Source organism: Calidris pugnax, unplaced genomic scaffold (assembly GCF_001431845.1).
Source record: "Calidris pugnax isolate Ruff unplaced genomic scaffold, ASM143184v1 scaffold44, whole genome shotgun sequence".
NCBI classification, from domain to species: domain Eukaryota; kingdom Metazoa; phylum Chordata; class Aves; order Charadriiformes; family Scolopacidae; genus Calidris; species Calidris pugnax.
This window is the reverse complement of record NW_015094506.1, coordinates 20,476,623-20,503,112: the sequence shown is the minus strand read 5'-3', so window position 1 is coordinate 20,503,112 and position 26,490 is coordinate 20,476,623. Positions and strand designations below refer to the sequence as shown.

The window sequence follows — 26,490 nt, the reverse complement described above, 5'->3', positions numbered from 1 at the left end:
CGGGGGCGGCGGCGGGCGGCGGGTCCCGGGATGCTGCCCCTCGCTCTTTGTGGGTCCCACCTTCCTCCTGCCTCCTCTCCCACCCCACATCCCTTCCTTCCTCGCCCCTTCCTCCCTGTGTCAGCTCTCCCCTGGGGCTTCTGTCCCCGCACTCCTCCTAGCTCTTGGGGGACCTTCGCCCCCTCAAGATGGTGGCCTTTGTCGGGGGGGAGCCTCACGCCAGCTGCACCTCACTCGAGGCCACTTTAGCTGCCCCCCCCCGGCTGCCTTGCCTGGCAAGCTGCCTTCTCTTCATGCCTGCCACCCATCACACCCACCATGTCTCCTGGCCCACCCTTCTCTTGGCCTCAGCCGTCCCTAAGCCACCATTCATTTGTGGTGAGTAGGGCCCGAGAGGTGATCATCCCCCTGTACTCGGCACTGGTGAGGCCTCACCTCGAGTGCTGTGTCCAGTTTTGGGCCCCTTACCACAAAAAAGACATTGAGGTGCTGGAGCGGGTCCAGAGAAGGGCAACAAAGATGGTGAGGGGTCTGGATAGTAATGAGGAGAGGCTGAGGGAGCTGGGGTTTTTCAGTCTGGAGAAGAGGAGGCTGAGGGGAGACCTTATCAAGCTCTATAACTCCCTGAAGGGGGGGTGTAGAGAAGCGAGGGTCTGTCTCGTCTCCCACGTCACAGGAGGTAGGACAAGGGGAAATGGCCTCAGGTTGCACCAGGGGAGGTTTAGATTGGATATTAGGAAAAATTTCTTCACGGAAAGGGTTTTCCAGCATCGGAATGGGCTGCCCAGGGAAGTGGCTGAGGCACCATCCCTGGAGGTGTTCAAAATACAGGTTGACATGGTCCTCAGGAATATGGTTTAGTGATATTTTTTTTATTGCTTATTTCTTATTTATTTTTTTGTCAGAGTTAGGTTGATGTTTGGACTAGATGATCTTTAAGGTCCCTTCCAACCTAGACGATTCTATGATTCTAGCTCCCGTGTCCCAAACACTGACATTTTTAAGGATTAGCTGTGGACTGCCAAGGTCTCCATCCTCTCCCCTGCCCCATGGCACCAAGACCAGAGGCATTGTGGCAAGAAGACTCCCAGCAGAGCCCAACTCCAAACTGCATCCCGCAGCCCCACACGCTGGTGGAGGAGAAGCCCGTCTGTCAGCAGCCAAGTTATCTCAGCTTTGTGTTTTGTTCTGCATGGGCTTGTGTCCTTGAAACAATTCCTTCCCACATCCCCTGAAAAACTCCCAAGCTAAAATTACACACACCACGGAAAGCAAGAAACTCTCCCTGCTTTCAGGCTGCCCCAAACGAGCTGCTCGCAGCTCCGAATTCGGCTGCAGCCGCCGCACAGCTCTCCACTTCTGTCATGCATGTCCTTTTCCTTCTTGTTTAGGTTTCAGCCTCTTAAAACTCACATGTATGTGTATGTGGGTTGGTGTAATGGAGAGGAAACACAGCCAGAAGGGTTTGGGACCTCCAGGTACTCAAATAGACAATAAACTAGTGGCGATGGGCTAAATTTGGGATTGCATAAAGGGGGAGGAATTTGACATTTCTTTGATGGGAATGGCATCTTTCTGTACTGCATGATGCATGTGGGATTTTAACTGTCAAAAGCACCACCGCAAGCAAATTTGCCATTTCCATTTTACTTTTGCCCCATTTTAGGGAGAAAAAAAAGGTGCTGCCCTTTAGGGGAGCTGCTGCTGACATCAGCCTGTCAAAACAAGATACAAATGTCTAAAAAACCCTAGCTCTCATTTTTCCGTTCAGAAACTGATGGTCTGAGCACTCATGGGTGGTACCTGCACCTGTGGAAACCTTCATCACTCCCAGTGGAGCTCCATGCCTGGTCCTAGTGACACGGTACTGAAAGTGTTGGGCTTTACTCTGCAAAGCTTGGGATTATTAATAACTTTATGAGCATCACTTTAAATTATTATATTGGTTATTATGCTATTTTCAAGCTCATTGCAGAATAAGCTCTCCCTTGGAAGAGATGTTTTACGCACTTCAGACAAAAGGAGGGACCGTGCCCCAGAGAGCTAGTACAGTGATAAACAAACAATGGAAAATATGAGGTGTGTATTAGACCTAAACTTGGACTAAAATGACAGTTGTCTTGTAATCAGTTCAAGGTAAGAGAGTTTTACAGTGTAAATTCAGCTTTAGATTATCATGCTTTTTGGACCTGATGGCATAAACCACACCAATATTTTACTAGCAATGGAGAAGAGCAAATCTGAAGGCTTATCGGGATGTTTGGATTACTTCAAACCCCTCTCTGAAAGGGGCAATATTTGGAATAATCTGCCTTTTCTTGAAAAGTGCAGCTCACATAGTAAGGATTTTTGACAACTTCTATAATCTGAATTTGCAGGGAAGACATAATTCAGATATGTAGGCATAAGTTAGTTAAGTAGATGTGAAATGTGGAGGAAAAAGAAAACCCAAGAGCACAAACCTGAAATTCAGAAAAGAAATTGAACCTACCACAAGTACAATTTAAAGATTCTTGGAAATGTCTGTCTGTCTCTTCCAACTAACATAAGATAACATCTAGAGAAAAGGGATGTTGCTGCTTCTCAGCATTGCCCATGATTTAGAAGTTCCTATTTTATTACTCTTATTCTTGCTATTGTAAAATCGTTGAAACTACTCTGCTATATTAGTAAGAAAGTACCGGTTTATTAAAGGTCTTGAGACTTTCTTCAGTACATTATCCAGAACAAAGCTGCTGTCAGGGTAAGGTCTGACACAGATGTCTATGCCAGCACTGGAATAAAACAGGAGGGCTCCACAATTCACTGGTGGCAAGATATTTGTATAGAATAGCCAACATAATACGAATAATTATTTCCAGACTGGTATTGAATAAATGGGCTTTTAGCAAATCAGCAGTCCCACAGCCTTTAACACTTACTGATCTGCGTGGCAAGCCAAGAAAGTAATTAAAAAAGAAAAAAGAAAAAAAAAAAGAGCTGGAAGTGAGTTTTGGGAGTGGCCGGACGTGTCTCTAATAGCAGGCTCCAAAGTCCCTTTCAGACACTTTCCCAAGGTTTCCTGACTTCTTTTCTTTTTTTTTTTTTTTTTAACACCAGCCTCTCTGTGTGTCTCTCTAATCAAGAGGAAATGGGCTTTGCATAGCTTTTGTCATGGCTTGAAAGTGCAAGCTGCAGTTTTACTTGAAATCCAAGGCTGCCCTAAACTAAACATTTTGTTCAATTGAAGTGTCACCCTTGTGTGTCCCCCCAAAAACGGGTACACTCACAGCCAAATAACATCAAGGCTTTACTTCTACAAACAAGAGAACCTAGCCTGGGTACATATTGCATGTGCATTATTGATCTCTTTAAATTTTTCTGCCGCTTCTGGATTATCGGGGTTTTTATCAGGATGATATTTCAATGCAAGTTTCCTGCAGAAAGAAAAAAGAGATCGTTATAGATTAAAAACAGGGATTTGGGTTCCTGGGGTCTTTTTTTTTTTTTTTTTTTTTTTTTAACACCAGCCTCTCTGTGTGTCTCTCTAATCAAGAGGAAATGGGCTTTGCATAGCTTTTGTCATGGCTTGAAAGTGCAAGCTGCAGTTTTACTTGAAATCCAAGGCTGCCCTAAACTAAACATTTTGTTCAATTGAAGTGTCACCCTTGTGTGTCCCCCCAAAAACGGGTACACTCACAGCCAAATAACATCAAGGCTTTACTTCTACAAACAAGAGAACCTAGCCTGGGTAAATGCAGTTCATAGAAAGTATTGTCTTCCTAACAATACTCAGCGCTTACTTAGTCTATGTGTTTTCAAAGTATCAAGTTAAATCCGGTTAATCCTTTAAACGTCCCTGCTAGTTTGACAAAAATGTTTTTAACTCCACTCTAAAGACAGGGAAACAGAGATGGAGGCCAAAGATGTTGAGTTCGTCTACCTAAACTGAATGTCCAGACCTGTCTGGAGGCTCTAAGAGACAGATATTAATGATTTTTTTTTCCCCGTGGACATGCTTGGAATGCTTGTCACCAGCATTCTGGCTTGAAAGCTTTAACCTAAGCAACTTACTCAGTGCAAATCATGTGAATCAGAGGGTGAACCGGGGTAGGAATACAGGAGGCAGTAGCTTCAGTTCAAATGGTGCCATTTCTCTAGCAGTGGTGGGATTATTCAGGAGGAGTGCTGGAGGCAGTTTGGATAATACTGTATTATATAGGACATTTCCATTTGGAGACTGGAATTCTGTGCAGGAGGTATGCATTTGGATAGAGGGCATGGGGAAATTAGCTCAGCCTGGCTGGACCAAAGCAGAATAATATTTTTAAAGAACCATCTCCATCAGCCTGGAACAGGGTGCCATCAGCTCAGTCCCTTCTGCTCATCAGAACTAAAACAGCAGTGTCAGGGTCCATAAACCTTCAAGTTGGTTATTTGGGTCAACACAGTGCTGGGTCACACTCCTTTCTCCCTGTCTCTAGTGATGTTGTTCATGCCAGATTGCACAGATTTCTCTGTCCACAGCCCTCCCAAATACAAAACACATTTTTCAGTCTCATCCACAGTAACACTGACACCCAAAGCAATAACTGAAACAATATGTTTGTCTGCCCCAATATATTGAGTGCAGTGTGGTCTCCTGGACAAGAAGCCACAGGGAATTTAGGGATTTTCAGCTCTAAACCACTGCTGAAATCAATGCACTGACCAATATGTCCTGCGCGCTTTAGCTCGTGCACTTTTTGCCAATGAGGATTCCAGATTTGCTCTCAAATTACTAAACTGTGCCTTGCCCGCACAAAAAAAAAAAAGAGACTGCAAACGGATGCTGAGGTACTGAATGCCCACTGTTAGCTGTGTCTGTGGATGGGGCTGGCACCCCTGTTCCCCTCCTCTGCCAGGGCTGTTTGTGGTTGGAGAGAGCAGAGATCAAGAAGCAGCTGTGTGTCTCAGCTCTGCCTGTTGGTCAGTAGATAAGCTGACCAGGGTCAAGGACAGGGTTCCTTGTAAGGCAAGTTAAAGCATTCAGATTTCACTTGCTTTGAACTGTAAAACCATGTATGTAATTTTAGGACTCAATTATGCTAAATAAGTTCATAAAACATACTGTGATTCTTAGAGAGGAATTGGAGCTAGACCCTCATGTCATGCACCAAACCAACGGCAGAGCCTAAGTCACCGAGAGCAGTGAGCTCCGGGCTCCTGTGGCTCCTGCCACATCCATGAGCTTTCCATTGCTCCTCACGTTTCCTGAGCATTTCCCTCGAGCTTAGAGATTTTCCCAACGCATTGTGCACACCAGGGCTGTGCTGCTGTACAGGGGAGGCAGAGCTTTTCCACAGCTGTGCTTCTAGCAAAGGGCACTATCAGCATGAACAAAGCATCCCATCGAAATAAAGAACAAAGCTTAGTCCTGTAGCTGGTTTTTTTTTTTGAGTTCACGGAACATCCACCTGTAATAGCTATCAGGCTCCACAGAGTGGAGCAGGCTTAATAAAAATCAATCAATAATTCTTCTGCCTTACCTCTTCTGTAGTGCTCGAGTACTGAAGAGTAGTTGGAATCCAGGCTTTCTCTGTTACCGCAGATTTCAAGTCAAGGTAGAGGTTTTCAATGAGATTTTTACTCAAGTGTCCAGTCACGTTTCTGATGAACATCTCTGTGCTGCTCTTCAGCAGATTTTCAGGCCCAGGTGTAACAGCGTTTAAAGGGGGAGATGTAGTTATAGTACTCCATATAGAAGTGTCTGCATCTTGAAGATCTAAGATAAATTAAAGAAAGTAATTAAAAGCAGCTCTACAATTTTATAAACAATTCTTTATATGCCAATGAATGTGGCTGATATGAGTCCTAAGTAGGTTAAGTGCACCTGTCAGTTCTATAGTTTTTTGTTTTCAGTGCAAACTTGCATTTTGCCAAAGTTTGTGCAAAACAAAAGCAGAAAAAAATATTTTCCTTGAACATTCAAAACATTCTTTTTAAATACAGTCCATCAATGATTCTGAAGTGAAGAGAAAGGCAGTACTTTGTCATTAACAGCACAATGTTTTCCCTCATAGCTTTTCCACTTGCTGGGTCTATCAAAGAGCACACAGTTTAAGCTTTATATAGGCAACCCCACCCCCCTTTATAAGTAGATAGGCCAGACCCTCATCTGCCTTTTGTAGGTGTAAGTTCAAAATATGGCTTTGTTCAAGGCAATTTTTCAAGGTAATTTGTTAAAGATATTTTTTTTTTGTTCAAGATAATATTTGTTCAAGATAAGTTCCTCGTGCCCGCATGGGATGTTCCTCTTGCATTTTTAAACCAGTCCCATGCAGAGATCATGCTAACCCCTGACTGCTCCCTTTCCGAGGTTCAGCTAACAATCGTATCACTTAACTGAAGTGTCTGCAAATATAATGGTGGATTTGCTTTTTCAGTCACGTATCCTTCAGAGAACGCCAAAGTTGCAATTAGAGCGCAGGAAAGATTTTACTACACATTTTTCCTCCACATTTTCATGGCTCTTCCTCCCCATTGGTATGTATTTAATATCCTTTCTTTGTGGCTGCGAGGGCAGGGTTCAAGCTGTTGTGGCCTCTACATCTGGTAGCATCACATTTCAGCAAAGCGATTGGAATTACTCACTGGCCCCTTCTCCTCACAAAAAGCTGTCCTACCATTGCTGGAGCACAGCTAGTGTGCATTGGCTCAGCGCCCAAGACACTTTGTCTGTCCTTGAACTGAGGTCTCCAGCATGACAGAACCTTGTTTTGCTGCTGAGCCACTGGGCTGGTTGCCATTTACAACAATTTTAGCTCACAAACCCTCCAAAAAAAAAATTTTTAATGACTGGGTTAAATTGCAGCAGAAGCTTCCACATGTAATTACTTAGTGCGCAATTATGATGTCTTAGCAGGCCAATGTCTGATTACTTCTTACCCAAAGGATCAGTGGGTGAGCTTCCACGAAGACAACATGATGGGGGTTTTGAGTATGTGTAAATATATATGTTAACAGGTTTATATAAAGAAACTTGCAGTGCTCTGATTTGCATCCAGAAATAAAAGTGACATTGTAAACCCTTGTAAGTGACACTTTCATGCAAGTCTTTCCTGTGCTCAACAGCACAGTGCATTCACCTGGTACACAGTTTGGGATCCTCTTGGAAAGGATTGGTTTGCTGGAATGGGTTGATACCCAGATTAAACATTTTCCCTGCTGTTATTTAACTGTGCTTCTCTGGGAATAAAATTCTCCAAGTCTCCCATTTAATTACAAAAAATATTGATCAAATATTTTTTCCACATTAAGGCATTGAAAACAGTACTACAGACCTAGTTCTGCTCTATCTGTGAAAAGGGTTTCATCGAGCCCTCAGGTCTGGTCCAACACTGCATGATCCCTCTCATGCTGCTGCGTTTGCAGAATCCCCTGCAGAGCGCCTATGGTGCCGTCTGCTGTGCTCCTACCTCACCTACCCTCATGGCCCCCACCAAATGGACATGGAAGAGTCTGGCAGGGACAGCCCTGTGCTCAAGCTGTCGTCAAGCTTCTGAAATAAACCCATGAGCTGACACAAGTCCAGCCTTAGCCTAAATTCCATGTCAGTCATTGTTCCTGCAGATTTCCTGGTAGTCGGGGGTCTCTGAAAGGCTGCGGTAGGCAACTAAAAATGCTAGCCCCAAGGACTTGGAAAGAATTAAACCTGCTGGCTCTGTGCCTCTCAGATATCTCCAAGTTCAGCAGGGAGCAGAACTTACTGATAGAAAGATGGCTAAAAAAAAAGTACATCTGAGTGGTCAGCAGCTGCTTGGAAAAAAAGGCCAATCAGTTGGGTTCCTAAATATAGATTTACACACCCAACTTAAAAACACATTAAAAAAAAATCTTGGCTTTATTTACAGACAAATAGCAGCGATTCCAACAGGAAGATGTTTGCGTTCCAGTGCAATTGTGCTTCAAGAAAGCTGCTGCTCCATAAAAGGGAAGCTGGTGCTGCCAGCGACATTTACGGGACTCGGCAGCCAGGGGATAAGCAACGGTCCTGGTGCAGGAGCCGAGGGGAGAGCTTGTCCCTCCTGGAAGTGAAACACTTGGTGCTCAGAAACGTTCCAGCAGCCTGAGGAGGTACCATGAACAAGCATCTGAACAACCCGACTCCTCTTGTTAAGCTCAGGGGTATCCTGGGTTTTCAGTTAAAGGGTCTTTCCCAGCAAAGACTGACAACAGTCTCTTACCCGTAACCTATGGATGGAAGTGGCACGTGCTAAGCACTGTGCCATACCAGAACTTCAGATATATATACCAGCGTTTTCTATGTATGCTACGTTGGACTGACTTATAGGGTTCATATCTGCCCTCACTTCAAGAAAATTGGGATCCAGGTTTATATTCTCTTTTCAAGGAAAGCCACTATGGTCATAGAATAAAGACCCTCATAGGCCTTCTTCAATGGCCCTTCTTCACCTTATAAAAAACTGCACGTTATAAGACCCAAGCAAACAGATTTATACACAACAAATTTTTAAACCAGAAAAAACTTACCTCCCATCTGGACACCAGTAAATTAGACAGAAATCTCAACAGTGGGATTTTCCAGAAGTGTTTAGCATTGTTCTAGCAGTCTCTTTGGAAATCAGTCATTAAACCGTCCATGGGAACAGAACTGCAGCACTGACACTGACATTGATCACTAGTGGCTGAATGATATACAGTGTGTGAACATACCATTGTAATCATCAGTAGCACATCCAGGAGAAATTATGACATTCTGACTGAGAGCATATTTCATCCATGGGGTGCCCTGCAGACTGCATCCATCTGCACAGCAGCAGGCTGCTTACGAGGAAAGGGAATCCATACATTTTGCGTGTACGATGAGTAAGAGAGCTGCTTGGTTGTCAAGTACTGAGAACTCTACAGTGATGCCTTCAGACTCAGACGAGCCGGCGTGGTGCAGCTTTCTGAAATAGCTTCTGCCATGTCAGTCTGCCTACCCCATTAAAGCACGGTTTCAGAAAACTAAAGCTGAATTGCTAGTGAAACAGAAATGAATCAGATATCTATTGTATAAGAAAAAATACTCTGTATGACTGCATCCAACTTGCTGACAGTGAGACTTGAAACCAGAAGGGGTTGTTTTAAGATCTGCTGGACCAAATGAATTATCTTTTTAGCTAACTACTTGTAAATAGACTGCAAAAATAAAGACTCTATTTTAAAAGCATACTTCAGATTTCTTTTGTACGTAGGAGTGTGACAGAAGGACAAAATCCACTAAATGTCTTTTCTTTCCCATTTAATGTAGTCCTTTTAAAAACTGCAAAATCTACGCCACTTGAAAAATTTTTACCTTCTTCATCTGAAGCATTGTAGAATGTACCTCGTGTCAGAGAGGTCAAATGTCTACAAACTCTGGTCTATTCCTAAGCTGCTCTTTTTCTTCCTTGTTTTTGAAATGCTGAAGTAGCCACTTAAAGGCTCTTTCAGCACCTTTATCAGAACATCCCAGACAAGTATAGTGATAATACCATAGCTCTATCATCAGCCTTACTTCTGACTCTCTGGATAGCCCCAGCTCACCCTGAAGTGGATTTTTGGCCACCTAAAGATCTGGACTCCTCTACTGAGGAAAGGTCAGAATAGGAGCTTCTACATAGACTCCTAGGACCTGGTTCAGTTGCCTAAGCATTGTTACCTAGAGCAATCTGAAGTGGCCTAGGGCATCTGGGGCATCTGCTGAGGGCTCTCATAGCACCTATGGGACAGCTATGTCTTTCTGTGTAGGCAGTCAGAGGTCAGGTGTGATAACCTGGAGCATCTCAAATGGCAAACAGCACCCATGATGAGACAAGTGAAATAAGCCCTTCCTTCAGTTGCCCAGATTTAGACATGTAGAAGCTGAAACCCACTCCAGCTTCTATACAGAGATCCATACAAAGTAAGGGAAGAGAATGTAATCATCAAAAATTACCAGTATGTTTGTCTGGAACTGGCATCTCTGTTAGCACTCACAGCAGTAGATGAAATAGTAAAGCAGGACTTGCCATCCTCCTGGTCACTCTGGGAAGCTGTTTATATCATTCCATTTTTTCCCTATGAAAATAGCTGAGCTGATTTTGTTCTATACTCTCTGAGCTGTGGATCACTGAGACACAGTTTTCATAAATTTGAAAATTTATGAAAAACAAAGACCTAGCTACACTGCAGATTTTTCCATTTCTTTTAACAAAATGTAAAAACATATTTATCTCTGTGTTTCTGTCAGTACGCTACTGGATTGTGTACAAGGTCTTGTAATTATGTCCAAGGATCTGCCATTGATGCCTGTCTTTTTCCAGGTGGAAAAGCAAAAGTTGTCAGCCATTTATTGCTTTGACCAAAGAAAGAAGATTCAAGTCCATTTTGGTATTTCATGGGTTCACACAGGTGTTGGCAAAATCTTGTACTTACAAAATCCTATAAATTAATAATTCAAGGAGATAAAAATGGGTTTGAGTGAATGTTTTCTAGGAAAAAAACTGGGGTCAACTCAAAGGTGGAATGAAAATATTGGTTCTCACTGTTCTAATTTATCCTGGAGAAATTCGTAAAGGTTACATGCACAAAAATCCAACCTGTTGTGAACCTGTGGATGGATTGTTGCGGTCATTACAAACACTAAAGGTGTAGAATAATTAAAGAGATATTAATGTGATCTCAAAAATGGGTAAGGTTTGCTGCCATTTCTGTGCTTCTGCCACCTTTCTTGGTGCTCTTCCACTTTCCCAAGAGTGCCAAGAAGATGCATGTGTCTTCCCTTACCATGTTCTGCAGTTGCTACTGCTGCTCCGGTGGTTTGGAGCATGCTTGGAGCATGCACTGCTCCAGTCTCTTCTACCCTCCATCTCACCCACTGAAGTGCCAGCAGTGGGGATGTGAACTCTAAGCTCAGGTTCTGATATGAAGCAGGCAAACTGGAAATGGGATAAGGGGAAGAGAGAAGCGCACATGAAAGAGAACACAGAGGGCCAGAAACTGGGGTAGCAAAGGCAGAAGGACTGTGGAGGTAACAGTTTAAACATCAGACAGCACATCCAGCTTTGGGCCATGCAGTGTCTGATATTTTGTCTATTTTAGACTGCAAACAAAACAAGAGATAAAAAGATGCTATTTGAATTCCTTGTCCGACTTGTTTTATATCTTTGTAGATTCCACTATGGTTCTTAAGTACTTGGTGCATAACAGTAAGTAATAAAACCTTTCTCCTCCACAAAATCAGCTACTCTTGAATGGGGCTTTGTCTCAATATATACAGTTCTAGGGTTTTGCAGCTACAATTCGTTCAGGAGATGTCCCACTATGTATGATATGGTAGAAGAGAAATGCAATGCAGAGCCCCATATTACAAAGCAGTTCATGTCACCTTCTGCATCCAGATTGCTCTACAGGCTGTGTCACAGTCTCTAGATCTCAGTGAATAACTGAAGGATGCAGCTTGGACTTGTGTCTCCCTATTTGAGGTCATTCTCCACTTAGTAAATAATTGTTGGTCTGCAATGGTTTTGAGGTTTGTTGGTAATATTCGAGGTGCCACATAGCATTGCCTCTGTTCTCTAATTGGATATATTATTGAAACTAACCTACTCAGACCAAAAGAAGCTTTTAAGAATTGCTTATACAACTCAGAATTGACATCAGTGTTAGTGCATTAGCATTAGTGGTGCTCTGGGTACTTTCCAAACAAAAGAGGGGATGAGGTTTGTTTCACACTTGTTACTTGGATGCAACAATTTTTTGCTCTTGTCAGTCATCCAGCCTTCTGTCCCTTTACTTCCCCCTTGTTTTCCTCCTCCCTGTTTCCATTCCTGTCCCATCTCCTGTGTCTTGTGCTTAGAGAAGCTCTGACCCCAGCAGATGGTTAGTGAAAAGGTCTTACCACTACTGAGGCTATTCCACTCTCTGCCCAGAAGCTCCTCGTGAATTTGATGAGAACTGAAGTCTCACCATCTCAAGGGAGACTGATACCTTGTGTCCCTTCTTCATGTTAGCTCTATCAGCCAGAGGCCAGATTCAGCCACAGCTTTGTGTGAGAAGGACTGCCTGCTGTTAGATTTAAAGTGATCTCTGATGGAACAGAGGCAGAGTACATATTTAAACTGATCCTGATTTCCACAAAGAGTCATTGAGGTCAGGACTGTAGCAAAAAATATATATCCAAACACATCTGAGATGGCTGATCTGAAATCCAAATCCAAGCCCAGACTTTATACAGGCTCAGAAAAATCATACTTGGCATTTGAGTCAGGTCCAGAATAAAAGGTAGTTGCAGCTGTTGGGTTTGGACTTGTACTATATCTGGGCTGATAAGATGTTTGGGATGCAATTCAGTGAGTTACTCCTTTGCCAAAATATAACTATTTTTGTGAGTACTATGAAAACAAAGGGTAAATTATATCAAAATACGTTATTAGTAAGGAGAAGAAAAGCAGCCATTTCAGCCCAAAAGACTTTGCTCGGTTTTTACTATCTTAGCTAAATATAGATTGAATACATTATTTTAGGCTGATCCATTGCTGCTTTCACTGAAAGTGGACAGATGTTCTTGGAAAACTGATTTTATGCATTCAACATTGAAAATTTTGACATGCATATGTATGTCAAGACCAGCACTGTGGGCATTAGAATTTGTTCCTGTAGTACTTATTATTATTATTTGAAAATGGATCTTTTTGCACTACTTTAACCCTTTATGAGTTTCTTATATAGCTGGAATTCTTAGTTAGGTATTGAGGATCATAATGTCCTCTTGATTTCTTAGCAGAGCTTCCCAGAGCTGTCAAAAAGGTGATAACTGACACAGTGAGATTCTTAAAGTGGATCTACAGGCCTGCCTATGGAAAGAATTTCAGGAAAATTAAGGTAAATTCATTAAAGGACTGAGCACAGTAAATAGATGAGAAGGTGCTTTAATACCCCATGACAACTGTCTTACTCAGTATTCATTGGTCTTAAATTGCCTCTCCTCTGAGGAAGATTAAGAAAAGGATGTAAGGTTACTTTAGCTCTGTTAGGGCACACATCATCCAGCTATTTAAAGAAAATAACACTGCCTGCGTACCTCATCTTAACTTTTCATGGTGTCTTTGAATAAGCAAGCCATACTCACCCTATACACAGGACTTCAAATAATTTTGCCTTTTTAATCTCTGAAATATATATGATGGAATGGCATCTTGGCCAGTTTTCCATTTCAGGATTCTGCAAGCTGCCCTTTCAGACCTCCACTCAGGTGAGTAGTCCTGCTGCTGTGAGCAGGGTTCTGCAAGTGCAAATTTGCTGAAAAAAAATGGTACCCTGCCTTACAATGAATGGGAGGTTAGAAAGGTTAGAAAGAACAAGGATTTGTTTTAAACACTCTGAAAACTTGGCCACATACAAAAGCATTGGGTCATAAACTGTGGGGTTTTTAAATTCTGTAAAGACAAGAATTAATTGTGTGTTCCACATTAAAAAAAAACGTAAATCTGCAGGTTTTTCTTATTTACCATGAAGAACTGCTTAATAGTGTGCAAGAAGAACGTCAACAGTACTGTCAGGGAGGACTGACAACAGGATAGCAAGGAAAGTATTATTAAGCAGTACTCAAACTGTTCTACCTTCCTTTTGTTATGGGTATGGAAACGTATAACCACACAGGTGTATCAACACATCTATAAGTATGTACACAGACCCGTGCATCTCAAAGTGCTATTCAAGAATTTCTGAGATTTTTGATTCAGTTAATTATTTTCAGGATTTTAAGTGTTCTTATAATATGTTGCATCTAAGGGCAAAGTGACACTGCAAGCATGTGAATGTGTAAACCATATGTCTGCTCTAATGATGGATTTAGGTTAATCAGAGAAATAATTGTGCATGTGTTGGGTTTTCAGATGTCTTCTTGCTCTTGACAGATTGAATCAGGATTTGTATGATAAAATAAATAGGGGGGAGAAGGACTTTTATACACCCATATTTTTTAAAAGTACTAGGAGTTAGTACCCATAATTCTGTTTAAAAGTGAAAAAGGAAATGAGACAAGATTGGCAGTAGAGCAAAGGAGAGACATCCTGAAAATATAAAATGGCTTAAACCCCCTACCAGTTGTGAGAAAGACAGCACTCATCTCAACTGTTCTTTTTACATTTCTCTGAGCTATTTTCAGTTGTTTTTTTGTATGAATAAATCATGATAATTTTTAACATTTGAGTTAGCATAAAAGATATGTTTTTGCTACCAAAATTTCCAGGGTATTTCCCCCAAGGAGTAGCTCACCTTGCTTTGAGCACAGATTTACATACACAGGTTTTCCCGTCTCGCTGGCTTCTAGCTGCATCCATGTATGAAGGTATTTCTTACTCTGCTTGGCCATTACCTTCTGGCCTTGCTTTGTAAGAAAGAGAGAGCTGTTGGCCACCTTCAGGAGCCCATCCTCCTCCTGGCAAGTCCACCTGACTGCCTGGGGACAATCAACAACGATGCTGCGAGATGACAGGGCAGAGCGTGTAGAGATGCTCAGGCACTGGGCGGATTTCACATGGAGGAGCCTGTCATCTGTTGTCCACTGCCACTGCTGGTTGAGGTTGGTCATATTGCACTTTTCCATAATGACTCCTCTCTTTTCTGAAAGACACTGCTGTTTCTGGACATGGATAATCAGAAACCCTTCTGGAAGAGGAAAATTCCAGAAAAAATACAATAGATTACACATGGTTATTTAACAAAAAGCAAATTCTTGATTATTTAAAATACATCAGCAAATAAACCTTGCTTCCCATTTTCTATGTGTTGAACTTCTCATGAACTTTCCATCTGTTGAACCTATTTTAAAAAAAACCCAAACGTACAACTCACATGACGCAAGTGCTGGTAATGTAAAGAGTGAGAATGCAAAAAGCAACCTATTGTGGCAAAGGTCACCTTGACCTTCATTACATATAAGAACGAAAAAAAATATTAAACTGGGTATAAAAGAAATTCAAGAACTTTTAACTTTAAATACCAATTCTAAATACCCCACTTCCCCTGCCTGAAAGCATACAGAGATCTACACAAGCCCTCAGTCTTTTTTTTCTGTTTTATGACACAGTAGTTTTACAATATAATTTACTGCCTGGAAATTGTTTTAGTAAAACTCATAGTGTTTCTGAAGAAAACATATATAAGAGTACATTCCCAAATCTGTATGCCTCTTAGTGCCTGTGTCGTTACAGGAATGGAGGCTCTTTACAAATAGGAAGTACATCTATTTTACTGGATTTACTCCAACGCCTCTAGCTGATAGTTTTGTGACCATCCTAATTCATGTTAGACGAGCTCTTTGTGCCACCACACTTAAAGATCAACACCAAACACTCTAATAAAAAGAACTACAATCCGTTAATCAAAATACCCCGAAGTTACCAAAACAAAAGCCATACTCGTTACAGAACACGGAACTGGATATTTCAAATGCAGCCTCCCTGCCACATCTTGTTTAGGTTTTTCACTTTTTATAATATCAGTTACTCAAACATTTCCAGCCTCATTAGTTACAAAGTGCTAAATGCAACATGTATATTTATTTTCCTTGATTGAGGTTTATCATCCCCCTGTTTTTACAGACCTGAGTATTTTCTAACTAAGCATCACAGAAAGCTCCTGGCTCTGGGAGTTTCACAAAGTAGGAATGAAAAATAGGAATCTCCCCTTCAAAGAGCTTGCCCCAAAGCTCAGCTCCTGGATTGTCTGGCAGGAGACCTTCTTAAAAAAAAGAAGAGGTATCTCCAGCATAAGAAGAAGACAGTTTATTTTCCTTTGGAAAGAAATCTAAACAGAACGGAATACATTGGCCCTGCCCCCCATCCCTCTTATATGAACCCAAGTGAAGGAGTGACTTGGTTTTTGGAAGTTGCCAGCTGCCCTGGAGGGCTCTGCTCGGCGTCAGAAAGAGCAATACAGCAGAGGGGAAGGGGGGAGAGACACTTACCTGAAAATGTCAAGGCAAGACAGGTAGAAACCAGGACGTGAAATAAAGAATCCATTTTCCCTCTAGCAACTCCCCATGCTTCTCTTAAAAAAACCCACCTCAGATAAGTGAAGCGAAGGCTAGGAAGGAAATGTGCCTTCACAGGGGGAAAAAGTCGGTGACGAGCACTTCCTTCTATTCAATTGTTTTGGGGAGTTTTACACCACTTTGTCCTTTTATATGATTCTTCAGAGTTTACAAGTTGCTTTATTTTGGAAAAATACAAGCAAAAGAGAGAGAGGTTTTTAAACACCTGGGGAACTAAAAGAAATGACGTTGAATCTCTTTAGACTAGTCTAACAAAAAGGTTTTATACTTCAGTGTAACTCGTTGCCTGTGAAATCTTACAAGTCTGCAGGTGATCTGAATTGTGCTGAATAAGCATATACTGTATTATCCAGGGAACAGACACATATTTTTTTTATGTAACTACACATAATCAAGAAAAATCTCAATATTGATACTTGTAACTCCACAAGTTCTAAAAGCCAAGTGGAGAAGGAGAGGCAAGGGGAAGAGGAGGAGGAAACATCTCTGAAGTCTGCAGCGGGTCTTACACAAACTCGCCCCAAGGGATCAAACAATGCTGGTTTTGCCTTCCCATCAGGTGATCCACCTTGCTCCACATCAGTGGGAGATTGCCCATGCCCTCTGGATTGGCTCTCCATTGGTCTGAAACCATGATGTCAGCTAACCAAATTGTACTCAGCTGTGCCTGTTTATGGGGGTACAAGAGTGTGGGGTGCATTAACTGCTCTAAGCAAGAATAGAGACTTCAGTAAATATTTTATATCAACTGTAATTTATTAGCAGTATGAAGCAAAGTTAACATCACTGCATTAAAAACTCATTATACCCTGTAAACAGACCTCCCAGTGCTGTAAGTCATAATGCCAACTTTGCATTTCTCTTAAAAACAAACTCTTACTGAATGTTAAAGGAAACAGTCATAGCAGCATTTTCTTTCTTGTATAACCTGTTGTGGAACAGTTCATATCACTAAAGGCATCTATCTCTTACTGAAATAGAAAGAGCAGATAAACAACATGAGCAAAAAATCCCGTATTAATAAAAGACAGACAAATATTTAAAATCCTTACCATTTAATATATGCTACAAAGTTTCTTTTAAAAGTGAAATGACTTACACAATTTACAAATACACTGGATCTGTGTCTGTAGCAGAAGCATGTTCTAAGACAATCAACAGTATAGGGTAAATACATACACACTGAATAACAGACGTTGTGCTCTGCAACTGCTCTGTAAGACCTACAGTAAATACATGTTTAATAGTTAATAGTAGGAAGAACATATATTTCCATATAAAATATTAACTGCTTTTGAATATTTTCAAAAACAAGACTTTTGATTTTTTTATTATCTCATCTTCTTTTTTAAATCCATAATTGAACACTTGCAATTTTAGCAGCAAGAATATTATGTGGCCAAGAAACAAGCTCACCACATAATAAGTAATAGCACTTTACAGTACAGTTGACAGTCCATTCACAAGACAGTTTGCAAACGTTAAAGCATTTATACACTTGATAAACATTTCTTCTGTGGAAGTTCCAATGTCCATCCAACTGCAGCAGTAGCACATACATACATTCCATATGGCAGATATCAGTATCACAGAATTAAACCCACCTTTAGATATATACGTGAAATCCGTGTGTAGTTTCAGTACGGTACCTTCTTTATAAATCATTTTTGGGAAGCTCACAATACATTCATATACAGTAAGGGTCCAGCAATCTCTACACATTTGCCAAACCGTCCACAATCCTTTCAGAAGTTGGCCTCAAAGCCGCTCTTCCCACTGCAGTAAACTCCTTGAAGAAGCTGCTGGTAGGTAATGAAACGAATTACCTCAAGAGACTGACATTCGGTTTTACCCTCCTTGGATTCACTCGACAGCTTCTGCAGAAAGTCTGCTTTCATACAGACTCAGTGCATGGTGCACAAATTCATACTGTTCGCTGGTCTGAACCATTCCACCCCTGAAAAGGAAACACATCGGAATGAAATGTTATTTCTTAAGAAAGCAGCAATCTCCAGCCCCTGCCACCTCCATTACCACCAGATAATACAAGCCCTTTTCTCAATTTTTGACTTAGAGTTTGCTTGACTAAGTGAAAAATTTGCCTGATCAGAAGTACTTTCTTCATAACTTACACCATTCAGCACATGCCCACCATGAACCACCATTTCTGATTCCATCAGGGTGAGAACTAGAGAAGAAAACATCTGGCATCTACATTGTTTAAATCTACATTTCGAATTCAACACATTCATAGAGAATTTTGCTCAGTCACTTGGGCAAGGAAGGCCAGACGCATGGACGGAGGATTACCATTGATGGAGCAAGGGAGTATTCAGAATCTGGCCTTTCATTTTTGTCCTTTACTAAAAATGCAACCTTTGGTGACCCTCACATGGCCTGTGCAGCAAACAGCTCTTCCTGTCCTCTTTCTAACGCCTACAATGCATCCTGTCTGAACAGCAGCCACCTAAGAAATTTTACAGCAGTGACTCATTTCAGCACCAACAATACAAAAGAGTTTAGCTTGACCATAAAAAGGACTAGTTACAGACAGCTTGGATTAGATCCCTGCATTTATTATATTCACCTGATAACAATCCCTTTTTCAGGTCTAGGTATGAGGACCAAGTCCCACATCTCCTGTGCCAACTGCAGTGTGGTAAGAAGGGGATGATGTCCTACAGGAGGCAGGTGTGATATTTAGTAAAAGTGGTATCATTCAGCTTGAAATTAAACTGAGTCTCCTTCGGGCAGTACTGAGGTCTCATTTCTCATGGAGTGAAGCCTTAAATTTACTGAATTCCACTTTTATTACCTCAACTTATTTTATTACCTCATTTATTACCTCATCTGCCATGGTATTCAAAGCTGCTTACTCTGCTTCTAGAACTGAGCCCCCAGTTCATCCTCAGCGTGCCCTGGAGCAGCTTTGGGGGGATGAAAGAGGCTGTAGTGGGAAGGAAGATATAAGATGCGCACTGTATTTGGCTTCAGCTAGATCTACGTTGAAACAATCAAATTTGTGGGGGATTTGGATCCAGAGCACTGTTGAGGCCAGGTATCTTACAGGAGAAGGTCTGACAAATCCCCATGTGATCCCTTCAAACCCCCTAGCAACAAAAGGATCTACTGATACACAAAGCTATATGAAAAATGGTAAAACTGCCCCAACAAGTATTGTCATTTAGTATTACAGAACATTATCCACAACCATAAGGTTCTTTAATTTTCGTCAGTGCTACTGGATGGTTAAATGGCTGTGGCAAGAAAAACATAATTAAAATAATACCTACTTCTTTAAGCAAGCGATCAGCTCTCTGTGCTCCTCCAGTGAGCTCAGGCAACTGTAGAACACCTTTTACTGAGCTGCATGTCTACTACAATATGCTATTCCTAGGAATTCAATCACAGGCCCTTAAATGGTCCCATCCGGTGCAAAATGCAGCAGCCTCTTAGCTTTGCCAACAAAGACATCCACAAATTCATAACTCTTGGCTGCCTGCTGCCTTCAGCTGCTCTTCTCTTTGCCTGTCCCCTGCCTGAAGATCCAGCAAGAATCTAAAGGTGACGGGAGGGTTTTGCTCTGGTCCTCTGTGCTCCTTAGCCTCCTTCCTTCCTCCTCACTGCTGCGTCCTGCCCTGCCCACGCAACCCCTTCCCAGCCAGCTTCCCTCCCTGTGTCCCCCATCAACGTTCCCCCAAGATGTGCTCTAAGGGAGTGCGTTTCCCAGGTTAGATCTGCTGTGTGGAAGGGGAGGAGGAAGAGAACTTATCCAGGGAGAAGGACTTGGCAGGAAGGGCAGGTTAAAACAAATTTGGCTGCACTAGGCTGTTTGTGGGGGTCATCCTTGCTCCTTCCTCTTCTGTGAAGAAACACAGAAAATCACCAAGAAGGCAGGTATAAGCCTGGCTGGGGCTGAGCCCGCTGCTACCGCACTTGGCCTCTGCTCGCAAGCACAACCCAGATGTGGTGGTGCTTCTGTATCCTGTATGGGTAAATGATGCTCGTCCCTGTCAGCTTAGGGGCACCTGAGTCCATAGGTGAGAGGTTTAGACAACTTGGCCTTGATAGTACTATTATACAAGGGATTCATAGAACCATAGCATCACAGAATGGTTTGGGCTGGAAGGGACTTTTAGAGATCGTTTAATCCAACCCCCCTGGCCATGGGCAGGGACATCTTTCACTACATTAGGTTGCTCAGAGCCCTGTCCAACCTGACCATGAATGTTTCCAGGGATGGCACATCTACCACCTATCTGGGCAACTTCTTCCAGCGTTTCACCACCCTCACTGTAAAAAATGTCTTCCTTATATCTAGTCTAAATCTACCCTATTTCAGTTTAAAACCATTACCCCATGTCTTATTGCTACACTCCCTGATAAAGAGTCCCTCCCCAGCTCTCCTGTAGGCCCCCTTTAGGTATTGGAAGGCTGGTATAAGGTATCCCGGGAGCCTTCTCCAGACTGAACAATCCCAACTATCTCAGCCTGTCCTCATAGGAGAGGTGCTCCAGCCCTCTGATCATCTTTGTGGCATTCCTCTGGACTCTCTCCAACAGGTTCATGTCCTTCTTAAGCTCCAGAGCTGGATGCAGCATTCCAGGTCGGATCTCACCAGAGCAGAGTAGAGGGACAGAATCACCTCCCTTGACCTCCTGGCACCATTTCTTCTTCTGCAGCCCAGGATACAATTGGCTTTCTGGGCTGTGAGCACACATTGCTGGCTCATGTCCAATTTTTCATCTACTGATAATACACAAGTCCTTCTCCCCTTTGTTCTTGGGCAAGGCTCACGTTTAATAGCAAGAAATTATCTGTGACCCAAAGACACCAGTTTGGGCAAAGGCTACATGGAAGAGCGTTTCAGGAGGAAATCTGCTCAAGGAGGGGAGGTTTCCTCTTCCACATCCCTAGTGCCTAGGAAGGATGTACCCACAGCTACGGCACCTCCTGGTGTGCAGCCTTCGTCCTCTACCAGCCCATGCTGCCAGCTGCCAGGATCTCTGCTGCTTTGGGCCTGTCTGGGGTTGTGCTTGGAAAAAAGCCTCTGGTACCCTGGGGGCCTGGGGACTGTGACCAGCTCTGCCTGGGCAGCGACAGGGAAGGGAAGGGTCCTTTATCCTGCCCTCTGGCTTGCTGCTAGTGCAGCTGGATGCAGTCTGCTCCAGAATGAATGTGATACAGGGTTTGGGATTTTTTTTTTTAACCTGAAGTGATTAGTCAAAACACTTAAACAATGAATTGACGCACACTGGAAACTCTTTTCATCCTGTCTGAGGAGCCAAGAGCAAAGTTATCGGACGTCATTCCAAGAATGTGCTTTTAAGGTTAAGAATGTGCAAAGTTTCTTGCTATCACAGTAAGTCTTGAAGATGCCTCACATCAAACATTTCCTGTTTCTGTTGCAAAACATAAAAAATGATCTGGGAAAAAAAGTAAGAGTAAGTCTTGAAGATGCCTCACATCAAACATTTCCTGTTTCTGTTGCAAAACATAAAAAATGAACTGGGAAAAAAAGTAAGCTGAGCAGACCTGTGGGCCTATCTTTCTATGAATCCATATGAGCATGTCTGTATCTCCATCTTGGGTCAAGATTTTGTATGGATGGTCACCTCTTCATGTTAGCTCAGCACATATGATTACCACCAGATCCATTCACCCCTTAACTTACGCTGAACAGCTGAGAAGAAAGTGGCATCTGCACATACCTTACAGGTCTCTCCTGTATCATTCCCTGTTGGAGCTCTATTTTAAACTCTCTTTCCAGGGGGGGTGTTAAATAAATTCCAGTTAATTAAACTATTTTTAAGCATTACTTTTTGCCACCATGTGTTGTCTGGATGCTTGCTTGGTTCTCACTGAGTGTGCTGGGCAATAGGAATATTTTGGTAAATCATTAGAGCATCACGGTGAGCCCCTCAAGTGCAGTTCTTTTCTTTTCTTACATTGCTTGATTCACTTTGGTAGAAATGTGGCCATGGACCCATCTGACAAAAAGTTCACACAGAAGTGGATACCATCAAGCGTGTTTGTTCCATCAGTAGGCCTGCATTTGGATGGTGCAAGCTCTGAGCATGAACAAGCCTGCCTGGGATCCTAGTGATGAGGTATCAGAGATGAAACAATTCACTGTACCTCATGGGCAGGTTTCTGGCTCATAGGTGGTCAGATAAAATGATGCTTTTATGATAAACTCTCTTTTCTTTCTGTTCTGTGAGGGCAATCTGATGTACAAAGAATAAATTGGAGCTCAGCTGCTGGCCAGTGTCATGAGGAAGATGGCCTTAGCTCTGTTCCTGCTCTGCTTCTGGTTGTACCCCATAGCTAATGCTGGCCACCCTGGTAACTGAAGTGCAACACAGTTGTGGGCAGAGACAGCTCTTGCAGACACACCTAGTGGGACGTTAAGTTCATTTTGCCAGCTTGATGCCACATGTAATGACTCCATCTCACACACTATCTGCCAATAACAACCACATTGGGAGACTGGGTCATCAGGGGGAGCTGGTATCATGGAGCTTTGCCCAGTTTATGGACCTACAATCTAATTGGGCTGGCAGTGGCTATTGTTGTCTTAGGGGTGCTAAGCTCTGCCCTAGCAATCCTTGCTATAAACTGACTGCCAGGTGAGTGAGATCCATTCTGCAATATGGCCAATTGGAAAAAAGAAAGAAGGTTACTGAGTTTTTCCCAGAAAAATGTCTTTGAAAATTAAAGCACAGATATACTTTTTATATCAGGCAATGCCTGAGAACATGAAGAGCTGAGGTGCCTCTCTGGAGTCTATTTATATAATCTGAAACTCAAAGAAATACAGAAATGTCCAAATCACAGGACTTAACAATCTTCATAACAAGCTTTGTTTCATTGAAATTGCTGTTATGAATGTTTATATTTGGGTCAGATTTTTATTCTCTTTCCAAGTTTATCTAGGATACTAATATATATAAGGAAGTTCATTAGTCAGATGTACTCGATGAAATTGTGTTGTCAGTTATAATGCTGAAAATATGGATTATTTTTTCTATGGCTGAAATAATGACATAAAAAGTGGTGTAGCTGAGATGAGAATTTGCTTCCACTTCTCTACTGTGAAGTGTAAAAGCTATAAGAAAAAGGTTATCTTATAATAGAAATACTAAAATGGGGGAGAGCAGTACAAACCTTTTTCAACAAGATGAACAGATAATCAGAACAGAGTGTTGGAAATTTGGAGTTGATAATTTAAAACAGATTAAGCATTTTTCCCTCAGCTCTTCCATCTTTTTTGTTGCTGAGGTTTTTAGGTAAGGAACTCCCCTTGGAGAATTTTACACTCCGAGTGGCTCATGTCGACCTGTGAGGATCATGTTACAATCTCTGTATGATGAAGGCACCTGGGAGGGGAAGGCAGAGGAGGAGATCCATAAACACAGTCAACTACATGGATTCTGGTCCTTCTGCAATTTGCTGTTCCAGTACCTTTCAGAGCTCTTCAGAGCACAAAAATCCTGTATTGTCCCTTTGACCTGAGCTTTTCTTCAGCATTTGCACCCTTATGGGTTTCTTCCATTTAAAGAAGAAATGTATGTCAGAAGCAGTTAATATACTTGTAAGGAGATTATATGATCCGGTACCTACAGCCGGAGAGGAATGAGACCTCTATTCTTGGTGCAACCCTGTTTGTTTACTTTATACAAAATCCTGTTTCCCCAAGCAGAGTAAGAAAGAAAAGTACAACCAAACCAGCAGCTTCCATTGTGCACAATACCCACATCCTCCTTTCCAACACAAATCTCTCTTCAGCCATGGTTTCACAAAACAAAGCACTCTGCAACAATGCTGGCTTACAGTGTTCCTGCTCCCAAGCTGTGAATTCAATCAGGGAATTGATCTGACTTACGAAAATTCTGCAACAAATGCCTTGCTATTTTCTTAAACCGGGCAAGTTTGCCAAACCAATTCAAAAGGACCCCCAGCACAGCTGAGGAAATAGCAACAGCACCAGATCTGGCTCTCTCTGCTGCATAAAGAAACTACACACTGAGTGAGCCTGGATGTCCCTGTCAATTCAGGCTCAAAGACAATCCCTTGCCTCCAGATTGCCCTGTGTCTCTTGTGTCCTAGTGGGATGCTGCAGACAGCAGAAAGCTCCGGGAGGGGAAAAAAGGAGTGCCAAGTGCCCAGCAACCACAGGGTTGCCATCTCAGGAGAATTTCATTCACTGGAATCTCACCCAGTTTTACCCAGAAAACAATACTCCTCACTCAGGATCTAAATACAAATGTTACTTTGAATATTCGGTTAATGCTGTCATAAGAGTCAGCAAAAGTGATGGCAGCCACTTCACGTAAAGCAACATTCAACTGTGAAAAGGTTTTCAGAATCATTACTGAATCATTATTGAATCATTTCAGGAATGATTTCAGAATCATTGACTGATTTTCAGAATCATTAACTGATTTATGGTTTTCTGGAACTCACCGATCCACTCGTAGCTGGCAGACAATGCTCAATGCATCTACAACTCCCTCTTCCTTCAACTGTTGACAACCAATAGCTGTGGCAATAAAACATCCAGTTCTTCCTATACCAGCACTGAAAAGAAGGCAAAATTTAACAGGGGAATGGAATCCACAGATCAAAGGAGTTAAGTGGAAAACACTAAATAAATAGGAAACCACTAAAAATACGAAACATGGAATTGCTAGAACCCACAATTCCTGGGTGCATGACTAGCAAAGGTAACTCCTCAGCTTACTTTCTTAGAGAGAAATGAAAGAGTGCACTGTTCCAGCAGCCCAGTTGTTGTGGGTAATTTGTGAGGCTTACATGGTTCCATTTGCACACAAGTGTACGGTAAGAAAAACAATCTCCATTAGCACCACAACGTCCAAATATTCTCTGGCACAGTACAAGCAAATGGTGGAGATATGCACTGAGGTGGGGGAAAAGCCCATCTAATGGCAAGTCAGTTGGGCTTTATGTTTGAAGCCCTCAAAGAATACAGGGGTTTTGCTAACCACACCTCTAACCATGAAGGTAAAAAGGACCTAGAACCATGCTGATGAAGTTAACCCTCTCTCCTGTGGTTCTGCAGGAGGGAGAAGGATTTCATGTTGCGTCTCTCCAGGTTTTCTTGATGCCTGCTTGGAAACAGCCATTTGGCATTATTTTTACTCCCTGGGCCTCCAACACTTGAGAATCTCTGCCCCACTCTGTTTCTTGCTTAAGTAATGTGGAATTCAGTGCAGCTCATCCCGGTCACGCTGCATGGCAGGAAAATGTGAGGAAAATAGTTAAAACATAGAGTCAGAGATCCAGATCTCCATGCCTGGCTTTACAGTAAATACTTAACCATTTGGTGCCTTGCTTTCTTCATTCCTACAGTGGGTTTGAATGCTACCTGCCTCATAAGCGCACTGCAAGAGTTATTTAAATTAAGGCCAGGAAGAATCAGTTGAGTGTCTTGGATGGAAGCTTGATATATCTGCGTGCAAAGTGTTACCAGGAGTATGTCCATTTGCTACAGCTGAAACAAATTACAATCTACTCACCACAAAATAGAAGATAGGAGTGCTTTAGAGAGTCAAGAGCCCTCCCATCTGGAAGTGAAAATTTCCAAGAGGACTCAGCAAAATTAAATATATGGGGATGTCTAAGCCGACTGTGAGGGGATAATAAGATGTAAAACTGGCAGCCTAAGAAAGGATTGAGTGAGATGAAGATCCTGTGTTGATAGCCTGTCTCCTTGGATATCAATAACTATGGGATAAAATGGAGGAGGACATAGTTTATAAAGAGGGATTTGGAGAAAACAATCTAATGCATACCCCCATTCTCTTCCTCAAATATTTTGAAACCCTTGAAAGCGGGGCTAACAAGTTTAAACAATTCAGATGTAAGTGAGTTTGGCTGTATCGAAGGGTTCTTTTTTCCCTTGTTTTGGGGGTGGATTAAGTGTTCTTGGACAAGTTCTTAATATGTACTAAATGAAGTCTAGGGTTTTCTAATGTACTTTCTTCCTCAGTTCAGGCATGCCAGTCCTATCCTATTATGTAGCTATATTTTAGATAGTGCAAGATAAAATTTACATTATTATTCACTTGCCTGACATTTTTTTCCTGGTATATGTAGAAAATATGGAGACCTACTTACTTTGAAGTATTTTCAAGCACCCAAAAATGTTCTGTATGTATAGTTCTGTTATATATCTTTCTAATTTCCCCTTATTTTTTTAGGAGTTTAAGGTGTAGTAGCTCATTTGTAATGACTGTGGTCTGTTAATTGGAAGTGTGAAATATTGTACTGTTATGATTTCAGGATTAAGAGATGAAGGCAATATGCTTTTTATAGAGCATATTTATGCACTAGTTGATGAGGAAAGAAAAGCAAAAATTTCCATCAATAACAGTGTCAAGTTTCTGAGCATGAAAATTTTGTCCTTTATTCTCATTTAACTCTTA

At 42.0% G+C, this 26,490-nt stretch overlaps 2 protein-coding genes across 5 annotated transcripts in view; both read right to left on the bottom strand.

Moving 5' to 3' along the window:
• The window catches only part of PTPRB (protein tyrosine phosphatase, receptor type, B), a 63,900-nt gene extending 47,869 nt beyond the window's left edge, over positions 1-16,031 (bottom strand). The window contains exons 1-3 of one of the 2 annotated variants that reach the window (XM_014964045.1): positions 15,956-16,031; positions 14,263-14,655; positions 5,508-5,743 (exon numbers count right to left, since the gene is read on the bottom strand). In XM_014964045.1, coding sequence (XP_014819531.1) covers positions 5,508-5,743; positions 14,263-14,655; positions 15,956-16,010 — 684 coding nt within the window. In that variant the 5' untranslated portion in view covers positions 16,011-16,031. The remainder of the gene's footprint in view (positions 1-5,507; positions 5,744-14,262; positions 14,656-15,955) is intronic. The other variant, XM_014964046.1, reaches the window with a different exon arrangement.
• A 748-nt stretch (positions 16,032-16,779) lies between these two features.
• Positions 16,780-26,490, bottom strand: part of PTPRR (protein tyrosine phosphatase, receptor type, R) — a 177,573-nt gene continuing 167,862 nt past the window's right edge. For all 3 annotated transcript variants that reach the window (XM_014964296.1, XM_014964295.1, XM_014964297.1), the window contains 2 exons: positions 24,509-24,622; positions 16,780-17,999 (listed from right to left, as the gene is read on the bottom strand). In XM_014964296.1, the coding sequence (XP_014819782.1) occupies positions 17,906-17,999; positions 24,509-24,622 (208 nt within the window). In that variant the 3' untranslated portion in view covers positions 16,780-17,905. The remainder of the gene's footprint in view (positions 18,000-24,508; positions 24,623-26,490) is intronic.